This window comes from Rhipicephalus microplus, unplaced genomic scaffold (genome assembly GCF_043290135.1).
Source record: "Rhipicephalus microplus isolate Deutch F79 unplaced genomic scaffold, USDA_Rmic scaffold_12, whole genome shotgun sequence".
NCBI lineage: Eukaryota > Metazoa > Arthropoda > Arachnida > Ixodida > Ixodidae > Rhipicephalus > Rhipicephalus microplus.
In genome coordinates, this window is record NW_027464585.1 from 22,442,622 (window position 1) to 22,459,164 (window position 16,543).

A 16,543-nucleotide genomic window follows, 5' to 3' on the forward strand; every position below is an offset into this window, starting at 1 on the left:
TTCACGCTGCATGCACTAGTCTTTATAACCAAGGACAACAATTTGTGGTCGGATATGCCATTCGAAGTGTCTAGGGCGTGGTGTGTTACATTTTGCGACCAGAAAACGACTTCTAATAATGGCTTCGACGAACCTGTAACCTAAGTTGGCTCACGCACAATTTGTTCCAGGCTATGGCAGAAAGTAATTTCCAGCTGTTTTTCAGAACTTATTGTTTCAGTCTTCCCACGCTTAATTTTTGGTCAGTCAATGTGCGGTAAGTTGAAGTCTGCGGCCAATATCATATCATATGTCCCTGGTTCTACTGTGAACTTTACTCCACTGGCTTCAGCGCTGCGAACGTCTCTGCACTGCCTTTCGCGTTATTATTATGGAAGGTCGCAGCACGGAAAAAGCAACTCGACCAACATATCGTGCCAGCACCTTTACAGTAATGTAAATCATTCCTCACTTTACGCTCGTGTTGTTTTCGCAACAGATTTGAGCGCTGCTGCATGATAATTCTGAAAATTTTATGCTATCTGTAAACGCCCTTGAGCGAGGCGTTTTTTTAACGGCTAGCTGCGCATGTTGTCTTACTCAAAATAGTTTTTTTCTAAACAGTAATGTCAGATTTATTAGCACTGTTTCATTAAGCCACAATCCCGCATCCTGTTGCGCCTATGTTCGCAGCTGGATGTTTGCCTAAACACCTTTTCTTGCATTACGCGGCTGTCATGACAGGTGGCGACATCACTGACCTTGGCGCAATCGACGGCAAAGACCTGTGGACCGTGCTCGTGGACGACCGGCCTTCGCCGCGCACAGAGATCCTGTACAACATCAACTACCAGTGGAAGCTAGCAGCTATACGCGTAGGATGGCACAAGCTGGTCCTCGGTGCCTCACCCGAGGATCAACACGACGACTGGTATGTGCAGGTCTTCTCGGTGATAATTAACGACTGTCATGTAATCAAGAGTTGCAGTCTAGTCAAAAGCCCAATCAGCTCATATACTGCGATAGATATCTAGAGCAAAAACTATTTCACAGCCATCCAAGAACTACACAGGGAAGCCTATATACGCCACCATTATTTAGAAGCATGTCAAAGTCTTCGTACCTGCTTGTTGAAACAAGGTCAAGAACGGGAGCCACTGACAAATTCATGTGGTAGTTCTATAAGTGATGCGTAAGCGCAGTATCTTGTTTCATAAACTATTGTGTATTGTGAATAAAACTTGTTGTTAGGCTAGTTGGTTATTTGTCTTATTCTAAGATATTTAGCCCAATGTGCTGATCTCTGAGTGTCGTGTGTGTTAGTCGGGTGGATGTGCGAATGTTTGTGTGAGTGTTTGCATTGGTGAAGTTCGCGCAAAATATCTTATAATATGGTGTCTTTTCTTCTGGCCTTCCCAGCAAAGTTTTTCCACGTGGAACTGCATAGCGTCTTATTTTTCCTGCTTTATCGAAAAGGCTCAGTGCAAGGCTAATAACGTGTGGCTCAAGAAGCCAGCTAGTTCTTTATGGTTCTTAAAATGGGGTGTGGCTCCTATCCCATTCGATAACACTAGAATCTTCCAAATATTCCAAAGTTGCTTCCATTCGCACAGTTTGCTTAGATTCGCAATAAAATTTGGCTAGTCGAAATATTACAACACCCTGAAATTTCAAAATATATAGCAAAGTGTTTTTAGAAGATGTGGCATTCAAGGTGACGAATATTTGGTGGAAGTGATTTCGCTAGTGCGGCTGCCAACAAGGTCGCAGAGCATGCCCGGGAAGAAACAACACCAAGGAAAGGCCGTTAGGTGGATGCGGAGAAGGGGCCTCTCTTAGCTAGGTTGGGCACGCTAGAGTGCACTTGCGCATGTGAAAGTGGCATCGCGGAAAGCGAGGCGAGCGCTGAGCAGAAGACCTCGGTAGCTCCAGCCACCGCCAGCTGACAGACGAGATCGAAAAGCGAGCCTTTTCATTTTATTTCGTTTTAGCGGCGAAGCTCCTCTTAGTATAACCTTGTCACGTGTGACAAGGTTATTATTCTTGATGGCGCTGTACTGCTACTTTCCGATTGATTTCTGCGCGAGCTGTGCCTCAGTACACGGAGAAAGAGTGCTCCCATATCTCCTCGATAGTCACTGTACGTGGCGGATCGTTGATGGGGTATGGACGAAGCAGAGTGGCAGTTGCGTTGAAGACGCTTGCGCTCGCCCACCTTGGCTCGCGTCTCGTTGGTGTCACCCGTGCGCTGTCTGCATTGTGAAACGTGATCAGACGCACGGACATATGGACTGATGGGCGGACGGACGTTTCGCACCACTTGTCATGATTCACTCCATGGATGTGCTGTGATTTTGTATCCTTTAGAGACCACACTCAAGAGGTATTACATTAGGGATAGGTACATACATAGTTTCGGTTGGACTTCGTGTATGAGTATAATGCCGAGAGTCATCGGAGTCTAGCTATTCAAGCTGGCTTTTTGTGGTGAGTCATGCAAACACGTCATTACTTTCGTACGAAGTTTCTTGCAATTCAACACTTTCTAGAACTAGAAATAATGCGCTCCATACCTTTTCACTCTCTACTCACGTTATAACCCTAACCATACATGTAATGACTAGTACTTGTATTTGACTCCCGACTGACGCCCACTGCGTATATCTATATTTATTTACCAGAGTTTTATTAATACTCCAAAACCACAACCGAATAATAAAGAGCCTTAACAGCAGCGCCTATCTATTTTTCAGCACTTAGAAACCCTTCGCGTATTCTTTTCATGCACTGCAATCGCTGCAACGTAAACGCTCAATGTGTCGTTCACAGAAAAGTAACCGATTAGGTCGCAAAACAGGTGGGCGCAACTTGTAAGTTGGCTGGAAATCTCAAAGTAAAAGCGTGGCCATTCGAAATCTGTAAAATTCCAACATTGCGGACACTTTGAAGCCAACAATGTTGAATTCGAGTGAGACAGGAAGAAGTTAGGGAAGAGTAAACGCTGAAGAATGAGAGTCATCCAGGGCGCAAAGCCGGCCTAAGCTCGCAAGGTCAGAGCTTCGAAACCTCGCCGTTCTATTTTCACGTTTTAAAAGAACCTTTAAACATATTGTCGCAGTACAACGCGAACAAAGCACAAGTACGCCTTGAGGCAGCGAGAGCAGCGTGTTTTCAACAGCTAAGCCGCAAGATTGTCTTCTTTGTTGTTGAGTCAAGCCAGAGGCCCACTACTTGGTGTCTGCTAAATCCCCACATCATCGTTGTCGTTCACACGCAGACACGGGTCATTTTCCTCCCTCTCAAAGAGCATCGACCCGATGCGAAGTCAATAATGCAGTTTTTTTTAAAAAAGAAAAGTCTCACGCAATCACTCGCTTACGTAAGGCTTCATGCGCACTACGTGAACGAGTTCAGGATGGTTCTGGCGACGATTGGTACTACACGAACTGTCGGGAACAACTTCGTAAGTAACCTCACTCAGTTGTCGCAGCACTCGGCAAGGCCCAAAGTATCTTCTTAAAAGATTTTCGGAAAGTCCTCGTTTCCGTACGGGTGTCCAAACCCATACTTTGTCGCCAGTTTGATAGACGACTGTTCTGCGGTGAGCATTGTAGCGGCCTGCATCGTACTCTTGTTGCTGGCGGATCCGTAAACGTGCAAGTTGCCTAGCTTCTTCCGCGCGTTCCGTAAACGTGTTGGCGTATGGGTCGATGCCGTCACCTTCGTGCGGTAGCATCGCATCTAACATAGTTCGTACTTCTCGTCCATGAACGAGGCTGAACGGGGTCAGGCGCGTCGTTTCTTGCTTTGCCGTATTGTACGCAAACGTTATGTACGGCAAGATTTCATGCCAATTTTTGTGTTCAACGTCTACGTACATCGAAAGCATGTCTTCAATGGTTTTGTTTAGACGCTCTGTCAACCCGTTCGTTTGTGGGTGGTAGGCGGTGGTCTTACGATGCGCTGTTCCACTCAGCATGAGGACGTGATCCAAAAGAGCTGCCATAAATGCGGCTCCTCTGTCTGTGATCACGACGGATGGTGCACCATGCCTCAGTACAATGTTCTCGATGAAAAATGTTGCCAACTCTGCTGCTGTACCTCTTTGGATAGCCTTTGTTTCGGCATAACGGGTCAGATAATCCGTTGCGACGATAACCCAGCGGTTCCCTGCAGTAGAAGTAGGTAGTGGGCCCAAAATGTCCATGCTGATCTGGTAGAATGGAGCTGTTGGGACCTGTACGGGTTGCAGGAGGCCAGCTGGTTTAGTCGGTGGTGACTTGCGTCGCTGGCAGTTGAGACAGGCACGGACGTGGTGCTTCACGGCTGTGGTTAGTCTCGGCCAGTAATACTTTTGCTGTATTCTGGCCAACGTTCTCGTGTAACCCAAATGGCCAGAGCTCACCTCGTTGTGGCATGCTTGGAGTACTTCGGTACGAAGGGCTGCTGGGATGACGAGCAGATAGGCAGATCCCGTCGGCGAAAAGTTTCTTTTGTAGAGTACTCCGTCCCGTAAACAAAATGATGACAACACTCTTGCGAAAACTCTTGGCGCCTTCTGAGATCTGCCATCCAAGTATTTATTTAGGCCAAGCAACTCAGCGTCGTCACGTTGTTGCTGCGCAATGGCGGTCGTGTCGAGGACACCGAGAAATGCCATTTCCTCCTCTTCAGGTAGGGTTGCCGACTCAATGGGTGAACGGGACAGACAGTCGGCGTCCATATGTCGCTTGCCTGACTTGTGTACGACTACAATATCGAATTTTTGCAGCCTGAGACTCCAACGCGCTAATCGCCTGGTAGGGTCTTTTAGACTTGTTAACCAGCACAATTAGTGGTGGTCGCTAATTACTTTGAAGGGGCGGCCATATAAATACGGGCGAAATTTTAAAACCGCCCATACCACGGCGAGACATTCCTTCTCAGTTGTAGAGTAATTAGCCTCAGCACGTGTTAACGTTCTGCTTGCGTAAGCGATTACCCTTTCTGTGCCCTCTTGCTGCTGCACAAGCACAGCTCCCAGACCAACATTGCTCGCGTCTGTGTGAAGCATCGTCGGGGCTTCTTCATCGAAGTGGGCAAGCACTGGGGGCGTTTGAAGACGTTGACGCAGGTCATTAAAGGCAGCCTCCTGTTCTTCGTTCCACTCAAAGGCAACGTCGTCTCTTGTGAGACGAGTTAGTGGCGACGCGATGCGGGCAAAGTCTGCGATAAATCGGCGATAATAGGCACAAAGGCCCAGGAAGCGTCTGACAGCCTGACAGCCTTCTTATTGGAGGGTACTAGGAACTGTCCGACAGCGGCAATTTTTCCAGGATCGGGTCGGATGCCTACGTTACTGACGACGTGACCGAGAAACTGAAGTTCGTGGAAACAGAAATGGCACTTTTCCGGTTTCAATGTTAGGCCCGCAGACCGTATGGCACGTAAAACAACTTCCAGCCTTTGGAGATGCTCGTCAAAAGTTGTTGAAAATACTACAACGTCGTCCAGATAGACTAGGCACGTCTTCCACTTCAATCCCGAAAGTACCGTGTCCATAAGCCTTTGAAATGTCGCGGGCGCGGAGCACAAACCGAAAGGCAAGACTTTAAACTCGTATAAACCATCTGGCGTCACAAAAGCGATTTTCTCTCGGTCTCTTGGGTCTACCTCGATCTGCCAGTATCCACTCCTCAAGTCCATGGAAGAAAAATAGCGAGCGTGCCGAAGTCTGTCAAGGGAGTCATCAATACGTGGGAGCGGGTACACATCTTTTTTGGTCACCCGATTCAGCTTCCTGTAGTCCACGCAAAAACGCAGCGTGCCGTCCTTTTTCTTTACTAGCACTACAGGCGATGCCCAGGGGCTCTGTGACGGTTGAATTACATCATCTTCAAGCATTTTCGCGACTTGTTGTATGGCTTCGCGTTCCTTTAAAGCTACACGATAAGGGTTCTGGTGAATAGGTCTCGCCGTGTCCTCGGTGATTATTCGATGCTTTGTCAAAGGTGTTCGACCAACTCGTGAGGTCGATGAAAAGCAGTCGTGGGATTCGGCTAGTAGCTGAAGAAGTCTCTGTCGGTCATCCTCTGACAGAGTGGGACTAACATCGAGAACGGGTTCTGGTTCTTGATTAGGCGCTTCGTCTAATACCGATAAACATAAACTGCCTCGCATGTCTACGATATTGTCGTAAGAAGCGATAGCTGTGCCCTTCGGAAGGTGCCGGCGCTCAGTACTGAAGTTGGTCAAAAGTAAATTCGTGCGCCCACCAGTGAGACGCACGATACCTCGTGCGACCGAAATGCCATGGCTAAATAGCAGCGAGCCAATTTGGTCGGCAATGCCTTCGCCATCAAACGCTTCGTGCCCTTCCACCGAAACAAGAGTGCATGACTGTGGCGGGATGACCACATCGTCATCAATTATACGTAAAGTGCTACGTATTGCGTCTGAACAGTCAACCAAGCCAGGCCTGTTGCGGAACGTAATTGAACGGTCCGGGATGTTGATGACGGCACCATATTCTCTTAAGAAGTCCATCCCTATGATCAGGTCCTTGCAACATGAGGTGAAGATGACAAACGTCGCCACGAAAGAAGAGCTGCCGATGCCGAGTCTCGTTGTACACCTTCCGACAGGCATCAACAGCTGGCTGCCTGCTGTCCTCAGGTGAGGTCCCGTCCACGTAGTCTTCACTTTTTTTGGGCGCACGGCAAGGTTTTCACTTATGATAGAAAAGTCGGCACCGGTGTCAACTAAGGCTGTTACTTGCTGTCCGTCTACAAAAACGGTAAGATCTGTGGTCACAGTTTCGTCAACGTTACAACTAGTCGGCTTTACGGCGTCTTGTGGCAAGAGTAACGGGGGCCTTTTTTCGTCGCCTTGGCGGCCTGCAACCTCACCCCCGGAGGTCGCCGCCTTCAGTTTCCCCGGCGTGGACTTGGTGACCTCCTTCCGCTGGCGTCGGCTGTAGTGCGGTGGCGCGACGAAGGCGAATATGCCGGAGACGGAGAACGTGGTCGACGTCCCAAACCTGGCTGGTAATTAGGCTCACCGTCGTCATTGTTAGCTCGGCGGTTGTCAAAATGGAACCGAGACAAGGAAGGTCGTTGAGAATCAGCGTCCCGGCGTGGTGGGTAGTCGTCGTTGGGGCGTCGATCGTCAGACCATTGCCGAAGAGGTCGAAACGTGTCGACGCGGTGCCAGCAATGACGAGAAATGTGGCCGACACCTCCGCAGGTAAAACAAAGCGGACGTCTATCCACGGTGCGCCAGACGTCTGTTTTACGAAGCTGTGGACGCCTCAACGGCTCATAATGTTGTAAATGCCGTGTGTCATTGGGAGACGGCTCTTCGTACGGCAGCATTTCATACGGTGGCACGACGGAAGGGCGCCGCGGTGTCTGTTCTTGCGGTGGCGACCAAGGAACGGCTGTCGATGGCTGGCGGTACGATGGCGGAATGGGCGGCGGGCGGCGAAGCGCGGCTGCGTAGCTCATGGGTCGCTGATCGTGAGTAGGATCAGCTGCCGAAAACGCTTGGCGTATTTCTTCGCCGACGACTTCAACGACAGACGCCGTGGGTGGTTCCGTGACCAGAGTCCGCAGCTTCAGCAGCTCTTCGCGAACAATCTCTCGTATTAAATCGCGTAACGAGCTGTGATTATCAGATGTCATAGCGGCGAGTTGAGTGTGGGTGCTGCTGGACAAGCGATCGTATTGTCGGCATCGTAGTTGAAGCACCCGCTCGATAGCCGTAGCTTCTTTGATGAAGTCAGTCATGGTGCTTGGCGGGTTCCGCAAAAGTCCGGCGAACAATTGCTCTTGAACGCCACGCATGAGGTAGCGTAACCTTTTGTCGTCGGTCATGTGCGGGTCAGCTTTACGGAAGAGACGGGCCATGTCCTCAGCGAACATTGCGACCGTTTCATTGGGTTTCTGAATGCGTAGCTAGAGTATATGTTGCGCACGTTCGCGCCGGTCAACATCGGCAAATGTGTCAATCATCCCTCTTTTAAAGTCACTCCATGTTGACAAACTGCCTTCTCTGTTCTCGTACCAAGTACGAGCACTGTCGTCGAGATAGAAATAGGCGCGGGAAAGCCTTTGTTCAAGAGACCACTGGTTGGTGTTGGCGACACGTTCATAGTGATCAAGCCAGTCTTCGACGTCTTCATGTGCTCCACCACCAAAGCGATCAGGCACCAGCGGTGAAAAAAAGGTTACCTGAGATGGGGTTGGTGGACTGCTGTCTCGTAGTAACTGTTGTGGACTGGCGGTGGCCATTGGAAGATGTGAGCGCTGCCTTGTAGAGTGTTCCTGCGAGAAGGTGAACTCTGGAGGGAGGCTTCGCAAGCGACGACTGAAGCGATGCACGGGAGTGTCGACAAGTGCTTCTGGACTGGATGAACGGCTCCCCGTGGGAGTGTGGAGCATCAGGTGGTGTCGCGGGCCAGCACCTCCACCAGTGTCGCAGTACAACGCGAACAAAGCACAAGTACGCCTTGAGGCAGCGAGAGCAGCGTGTTTTCAACAGCTAAGCCACAAGATCGTCTTCTTTGTTGTTGAGTCAAGCCAGAGGCCCACTACTTGGTGTCTGCTAAATCCCCACATCATCGTTGTCGTTCACACGCAGACACGGGTCAATATGAGAAAAGAAGGCCAAGCGAGCTACAAGTGGGTTGAATTTCAGAACTGATACGTGGTCAAGAAGTACTCTGCAAGTGCAACAGAACCCCCTGTACTTAGACATAGCGTAGCAGCCAAACATGGAATGACAAACTTAGGTTCGAAGGCAGATGCTGGACCGTTCCTAATTGTATATTTACTTAAAAGATGTGATGAATAAATCGCGTATTAAAAATTGGCACCGTATCCGCATGTTAATCTGCAAACTCCATCGAAAGACGATAGTGTTGCGTGTAGAGAGAATGAACGAAACATTTATTGATAGTTCTGCGCAAGAAAAATGGTGAATGGTATTATGGAGGCGCTGCGTTAAAGGGCCTCGAGCGTACAGCAGAGGCAAACGAGCGCATCATGTCACGTCACACGTGAGACATGAGCGCCATCTGCAGTTTTCTAGGAAAACGAAGCGCATGGCTCTGAGACAAGCGTGCGCGCCAGTCTCCGAGGTGAAAAGGTGTAAAACGCACGGTGATGGGTAGGGGCTGCCACCGTCTCGTCTTAGCAAAGCGTTGGAAACACTCGTTTTTTTGTGCAAGTGTTGCATGATCAGCGCAGCGGGATAAGCGCTGCGGTCTTTAAAATTACTTATGCATGCATTTTCTAGTAAAAGACGCACCTGCAAAATATATACATGTTATTATGGTGCCCCAGGCATGCGTGATAATTGCTTTTAATTGACAATTGCACAAGTATGAACGATAAATCTGAAGCAACATTGGTGGGCACTGCGGATGGGTCGGCCGTTTAAGTACCCGGTGCCATTAAGAGTGCACATACAAAAGTACAGACAGACGAAATTTTTGCATCGAAGGTTCCCAAGAAAGACTATCATCTTTAAAACAAGAGGTCTGTAGTGCAACTTCCTTGGCGACGAGCTGCCGGTAGTGCACTGACTCACAAGAAAGGATGCTCAGAGGACGCCGAACAGCGCAGAGAATCTTGCTTCGTCCTCTAAGTTTTCGTGTGTTTTTTGATGGTTCGTTTATCACAATCCATCTCTATTGACACCATTCGATTAGCAAAGGCGCAAGCGCTCTCATGACACAGTTTTCACGTACTTGGGTTATTTTTACAAGGATCTACATTTCTGAGCAAGTCAGCACGTATTCGCTAAATCTTAGCTTTAGCGCCAGTTGGGCGTCGCCGCTGCAGTGGCCTCAGCTGCGTGGGCTTCGCTTTCGTGACTAGACTTCACTCTGGCAACGGGCAAGATGCCGGAAACCTATGCTTCCGTATTAACAAGCCATCACGCACCCAGTGAAGCCCTACTGGACGTGAGCAGGCCTGGTACGTTGACAGACGCACATGAGCAGCATGTGAAAGTGAGCGTTGCCAATAAACCAGCCACAGCCCTCGACAAAGACGCAGATTGGAGAGAGAGAAAATTTTTTTATATATCTATATACAGGGAGGATGTGGGGGGCGGCCAAATGTGAGCCACCCCTCACAAACACTAGGTGGGATCCTCATTACCAAAGCCCATTTGCGTCCAAAGCGACTCGGGCTTGGTTGACCAGGGCCTTCTGGCTCGCCAGGTAGGGACAGCCGAGCAGCACCGCCTCCCAGTTCTCCCGGGTGTGGTTCGGTTTTGGGGTGAGTCGAGGTGTTGAATGGCATGCTCACACCATGTGGAAGATGTCCGAAGACTTCTCCGCACTGTGCGGGCATCTTCCTATACAGGCAGGATGGAGATATTTGAAAACTGCCTGGCACAGCAGTGTTTTGGTGTAAAGGCGGAGGAGTAAACGCTCTTCCCTTTTTGTAAGACTCTGACAGCGTTTGGGATAGATTGAATTATCGAATTGGTAGAATTCAATAATTTCTCGAAATGTTAAGGCCGCATTGGGTTCGAGTCCAGGGAATGAGTGCGCAGGCAGCGGCATCAGTCGTTTCATTGCCTTCGACGCGGGGGTTCCAACGCAATTGCTGTTTTGTAAGATGTGGTACGACATGCGCGGGACATACCCGGGTTGAATATTTTGGCAGGCCCCTCTCGTGTCTGCAACTTTTCCAACCCTGGGTGATTATTTCAAGGATTTTTTGAGGAATATCGATGCTTGTAGTGTGAGAGTTGCTTGTGATGTTTTTGGAAGCTAAGGCTCCATCAAGCGGAGATTTACCTGCAAAAGAGTTGAAACCAGATAGAGTTGGGGAGTAGCTTGGCTCCTGTAGGAGAATGACATCTGGAGGGTTAGTGGTCATAGCAATGTACTGTTGCAGTGAGTTTCTCTTTTGTCAGTATACCTGGCAGTTTCATTGCCATACCACAATTTGCTGCTGGTTGAGGAACGCCATCATCATCGTGAGAGGAAGTGGTTGGGTTGGAGTATGGGTGTGTCCTTCTTACCCCTGTGAGAGGGGGTGGGGCCGCAAGGCTTAAGAATTTCGGTACGGAAGCGACGGACTCAAACCGTGAGACCAAAGGCTGGGGCACACCGGCGACTAGCAGCGGTCGCACGGTCATTTATGACAGGAGACCAAGAAGCGACTGATGTTCACACCGGCAGAGGCTGCATGCGAGCGACCGGAAGTCACAAACCCGGAGAGTCACGTCCGGATTTCGTTATTAGCGAGATCTCTGCGAGACCGATCAGCTGATCGCCGCCAGCTCAGTGAGCGGAGCAAACCGAGCACGCCACATATATTGTTTTCGTCCATTCTCGCACAGCGTTCCCAACAGCGTCAAGGAGTTCAATTCAAGCGATGAACAAAAGATTGTAATGGTGCTGGTGCGCTGTGCCATGGTGTCAGCGCTGGCAGCACAGATGTCCCCACAGAAAAAAAAAGCCAGTGGTGGGTGTGACCGTTTCTTCGATCGCGAGAGTTGGCCGGCCGTGCAAGCCACTGACCTCCCGAGCTGCGCTGAGACGACGTGGAGTATCTCCGAGAGCCGTACGTATTCAGAAATGCTCTTGAATTTATCTTGACTTGCCACAGCCTCCAATGCAGCCCGAACACGTCTGTAACGCGATGTCATAAGTCTTTGCCAAGGCATGAAGCACAAACACGTTCCAAACGACGCGCTGCATTGAAGTTGGTCACGAGTCAAGTTCAAGACAAAAAACGGTTCTGAATACGGGCGAAAGATAGTGCACAATCTATTTTCTCTTTATTTTCACGGTGTTTAGCTTCTTGCGAATGCCGCCACGTAAATTCGACACTTTGCTCGAGCTGCTGCGCCCCGCCATCTCCAAGCCAAGTATTCCATGGTGGCCATGGTGCCACAGACCCAGAGGAACACACTCGTTTGTATCTGGCGGCAGGAGGTGAGCGCAATGAAAAAAAAAACAAAAAACAAAAATTGAGCAGCGCTGATTGGCTCCAGCAGCTTTGCGACTGCAGTCGCGCGACTGAAAAATCGGTCAGGAAGCGACTAGCCAAAGCAGTCGCTTCGCGACCATTTGCGACCGTTCGCGACTGTTTGCGACCAGTCGCAAATGGTCGCGCGACCACTGCTAGTCGCCGGTGTGCACCAGCCTTTAGTCAGCGAAGAGAGAGTGCGTGCGCTCTACTGATGCCTATATGACGGCTATTATCTCCTGCCGAAGCGCTAGAGACTCCTGCCTCACAGCCTCTATAGCTGCTTGAGTTCTAGCGTTCGTATGCTGTTTGCTGACTTCAGCTGTGCATGCACTGTGCGTAGCGCGCATCTATGTCCCGGCGTAGCTGTGGGATTTCGGGGAAAGGCTCGGAATTAGTATTCACGAGTGGAGGGGGCGAGACGTGGCGGACGTGCTATGGGGGGAAGGCAGAGGGGTATTGAGCTTCTGAGACTCTACCCCCAACTTACCTCCCAAATGCCGCCTTGGCTTTGCTGGTCCCCGAAGCCTGTGGTATCTGATACTCCGCGGTAGTGGCTGTAGTTGCCGGCTTGCCTAAGAGTGACTTCTTGTAGAGTGATGGGGAAGCCTGTGATGCCGCGATAGCTGGGCGCTTCGCCCGGATGTTTAGCGAAGTTGACTGCCAGCGGGATTGGCATCGGGACTTCAATTTTGTCCGTGCCTTGGAGCGGGATGTAGACCGCACCATTGAACGGGAACGCTAACTATTCGTCAGCGGTCTTGCAGACGCATCAGTTGATTGTCGATGATGGTGAAGGATCCTCCATGTTAGATTTCATCAATTATTGCTGTTTTTCATGGATGGCTTTTTGAACCCGGGATCCGTTAAAAGGATGTTACTGGTGTCGTGGGCACTATGGATCAGGGCCAAACCTGATAAGCGCGAAAATTCACGCGACAGCGCCGAGCGACGTAACATAGATCGTCTTCGCGCGATCAGTGGCTAGCGCAGGCAAACCTCATTTACGCGACGGCTTCGGCGAGCGAACTCCACTGTTGCTGACATGAGGCCGTCTACTCGCACCAAAAAAACCGCGTAGTGAGCGGTATGCAATGTAAAAATAAGATATATTGTTGTGTAATGGAACGGAAAGTGTTTATGAGTGCCTTGCAGCACTTTTTTTATATGCACAAGCGTAAACATTGCGTTATTTCTTGTTGCGCATACGTGACTTGGGCAGGGTCACGTGCACCGATGTAGTCTTTGTCTTTTCCGGTTTTTCGCTATTGGCTGCTTGATCCCAGCACTTCCGGGCGATGAGCGACGGCTTCCAAATCTGGAGAACCGAGCGATCGTGCATGTGAAAACGAGCACGCGACACGTCACGCGAACGCCCTGTTTTGTCGCTCATAGCATTGCTCGTCGCTGTCGCGTGCATTTTCGCGCTCATGAGGTTTGCTCTTCAGTTTTCGCATGATCCCCTCCGCGTGATTTCTCCCGTGGAGAGTACGTGGAGAGTACGGGTGCGATAGCTTCGGATTATTGACGCTGCAGTGCTTTCAAATGGTGGCGTCCGGAGTTGGCAACGGTGAGCTCGGTGTCCCAATTTAAGGCACTTTTTGCAGACCTGGTGCCGGGGTGGTTGGGGTAGCAGCGTAGCTCTGCTCCAAGGAAGTGGACGAAGCGAGGCACACGAAGGCCTTCGATAGTGACGAGTGCAATATTTGTCTCACCCATCATCCGAGCTTGTAGTATCTAGATTCAAGTCGCTTGCACTTCTTCTACAGCCTATGTGAGGTGGTATCTGGTTCCAGTTCCGGAACCATACCGTTGCACGCATTTTCGAGGAGCCAGATATGCAGAAACAGGGTAAAAGGGCTGGCTGAGTGACAGCTCTTGGACCTTCAAGACGCCTTCTGCGACGTGTGATGATGGGGTGCTTATTACGGCCTAATTTTGCTCTTGACGGGTTCGTAGGATCCGGTTTTTGCGGTCATTTGGACTCACTTCGGCAGCGGCCTAAAGCACGGTGCACAAGGTTGGTCTAGGCCAAAGAATAAATCTGAGCCTTCCGAGCAGATGCAGGCCAACCTTTTCATCTCTGATTGGAAGAGGAGGTAGGCGCTTTGCCACACTCGGCTTCGGCTTGGCCTGAGGGTTCTCCGGGTCAGTTGGAAGGGGCGACGCAGCTTCGAGAGCTGCGGCGTTGCGGGCACATCGCTTGTTGCGGACCACCTTCCAGCAGGCATCATGGTACGCGTCTTCCTCCGCCGTGTTTGGGACGTCGGTGAAAGCGATGGAATCTTCATCTATGCCTTCCCCAAGTTGATGTTCACTGTTATGTGCAGCAATTGGAAGACTAGTAGCGTTGGGATCCGGCGATGCCCCGATAGCACCTGCCTTGTCGGTGTCAATGAGCGTCTCCTTGGCGTTACTAAGCATCGTAGGCGTCGTTCGCTCACAGTTGTTAGCAGCGACAGTGCATAATAGTGATGATGATCCTAGACGCTGCTTGCGTTGAAGGTCGCGGTGGCTGCCGCCAAGAGCGCGAGATGGAACGCTGTCCACTGCAAGCGAGCGGCGTGAATCCACGTCGCCGTGCCTAGGCAGTACTCACACAGGCTCCGTTAGGTTACGGGACGTTCGCCACCCGGGATTCTAAAGGCGTGTGAATCAGCTAGAAATAGACTCCCAGTGGCCGCAGAGGCACTCAGGAGCTCCAGTAACTTGGTGTGTTCAACTGTGCAGACGAATCGGATGCCACACTTGACTATCATCCGAAAAAGAAGATCGAAACGACAGCCCGTGTGAAACGCGTCCATACATTGTGGCCTCCGGGCGGCGGATCTTCGCGAACTTCGGAAAACATGAGGATAGGCGCGGAAGAGGGCACGCGGAAGTCAGTGTGTTTAAAGTTCCTGAAAAAACTAAAGTAGCGCCAACCGTACCCCTTCGCCTCTACCTCCTCTCCCTGCAACCACAGCAGTGCATCTGGAGTGTTCAACAGGAAACTGCAAACGCCAAAGCACGCGTGCAACTTGGATGTGCCAGACGCTTCTGCAGCTCGGGCACTGCTGCTGCGCCGTGTGTTCATGAGCGGGGTTGTCCCTCTCGAGCTTTAGAAGAGAGCGGACTTGCGTTTCTTGCTCTCGCGTCTGTGAGAGACGCTTTCGCGTCTCTTGCAACGCTCCCGCTTTCTTTCGCGTAGGCTTTTTGCCAGTGCTTTAGCGTTTCCTCCCGCATTCCTTCCGCGCCCGGTCACTGCCGACATGGAGTACATGGTTGAAGGAACCACGATTTCGGCAGAATAATGGTCAGACGGCTTTTGGCAGCCATCGCCCGGTTTTCGCGCCCAGAAGAAGCGACGCCTCGAGCTCCACCAGGCAACGCCGCACCTGAACGTGCCCAGCAAGCGACGCCTCCACGTAACGACCTGAAACCGTGCCCGCCGCCTCTGAAAAGACAAGTTCCACTACCCAGGATGCCGCCTGACGCCATACACATCATGCAATGGCCTGAAACTCCCGTCGACCTTACAAGCTGCCGCCATGGCAACTGTACGAAGCCCTGCTGAAGGCTGCGTCGTTACCGGACCAGCCACCAGCGTGCCGCGACAAAGTGCGGGTTCACCCAACAAACAACACCTTCCCTCTTAGTGTGCGAGAATTCGTCCGAGCACAAGCCTACCTTCGTTTCACGTCACTGCAGATCGGAGTCCGGACCACCGAATTTCACGTTTACGCCCCACCACCCGACGATGCATTTCGTGGCATCATGTTCAACGCCTACGACAGCTTTAGTGATGCAGAAACCTTGAAGGACTTGCACGAGAGCAACCCAACTGTGCCTGTCGTGGGTGGCCGTCGCATGTGACGGATCAACCACGTACTCGTCACCGTGCTTGGAAATTGTTTGCCACTATGGAACTTCTATCACGACGTCTACATTCGCCTCTACCCATCTTACCCAAGAGTAGAAGCATGCTTTAACTGTCGCAAGGTGGGTCATCGAACTGACGTTATCGCTCATCCAAAACGCAACCACTGTGTGCGTTGTGGCAAGGAACACCTGCCGGTCCTACTGGGCACCCAACCGACAAGCCGTGCCCGCTTAATCGTTTGTAAGGGCGGTCACGCAACGAACAGTTCGAACTGCAAATTCCCTTTCAATAAGAAGCCTACCCCGTCCGGCTACGCACCGGCGCAAGCACACAGCGAAGAGCCACAACCGCAGCAGCTATCAATTCTTCGCATGAATTACTCACCATCCCAAGAGCAGTCCTACCCACCTATCGGTCAGCCGACTATCTGACTATTCCGGACCCCGACACCGCGGCCGGTCCTGGTCGAGGTCCTGGTGCAGGCCCCAGTCCAAGTCTTGGTTCAAGTCTTGTTCCAAGTCACGGTCCAAGTCCCGATCGGGGTCCCGTTATGCTAGCTACCTCTACTCGTCCTCGTCGCCTCTCTCCTCCTCCCCTGGTTCATCCCAGGGATTGTCACAGTCATCATCCATGCCCGGTCTTAAGAAGCTTGCCTGGGTTCAAGGACCCCAGCGTCACTCAAAACGTCACCGACGTCGTCGCGGGATCCACAGATGAGGCAGTTGGTCAG

General features: G+C 51.0%; 1 protein-coding gene across 1 annotated transcript in view; it reads left to right on the forward strand.

Annotated features, from left to right (window-relative positions):
• Window positions 1-716: 716 nt before the first annotated feature.
• The window catches only part of LOC142783775 (uncharacterized), a 47,825-nt gene continuing 31,998 nt past the window's right edge, over window positions 717-16,543 (forward strand). Inside the window, exon 1 of the mRNA XM_075882341.1 lies at window positions 717-910. Coding sequence (XP_075738456.1) covers window positions 717-910 — 194 coding nt within the window. The remainder of the gene's footprint in view (window positions 911-16,543) is intronic.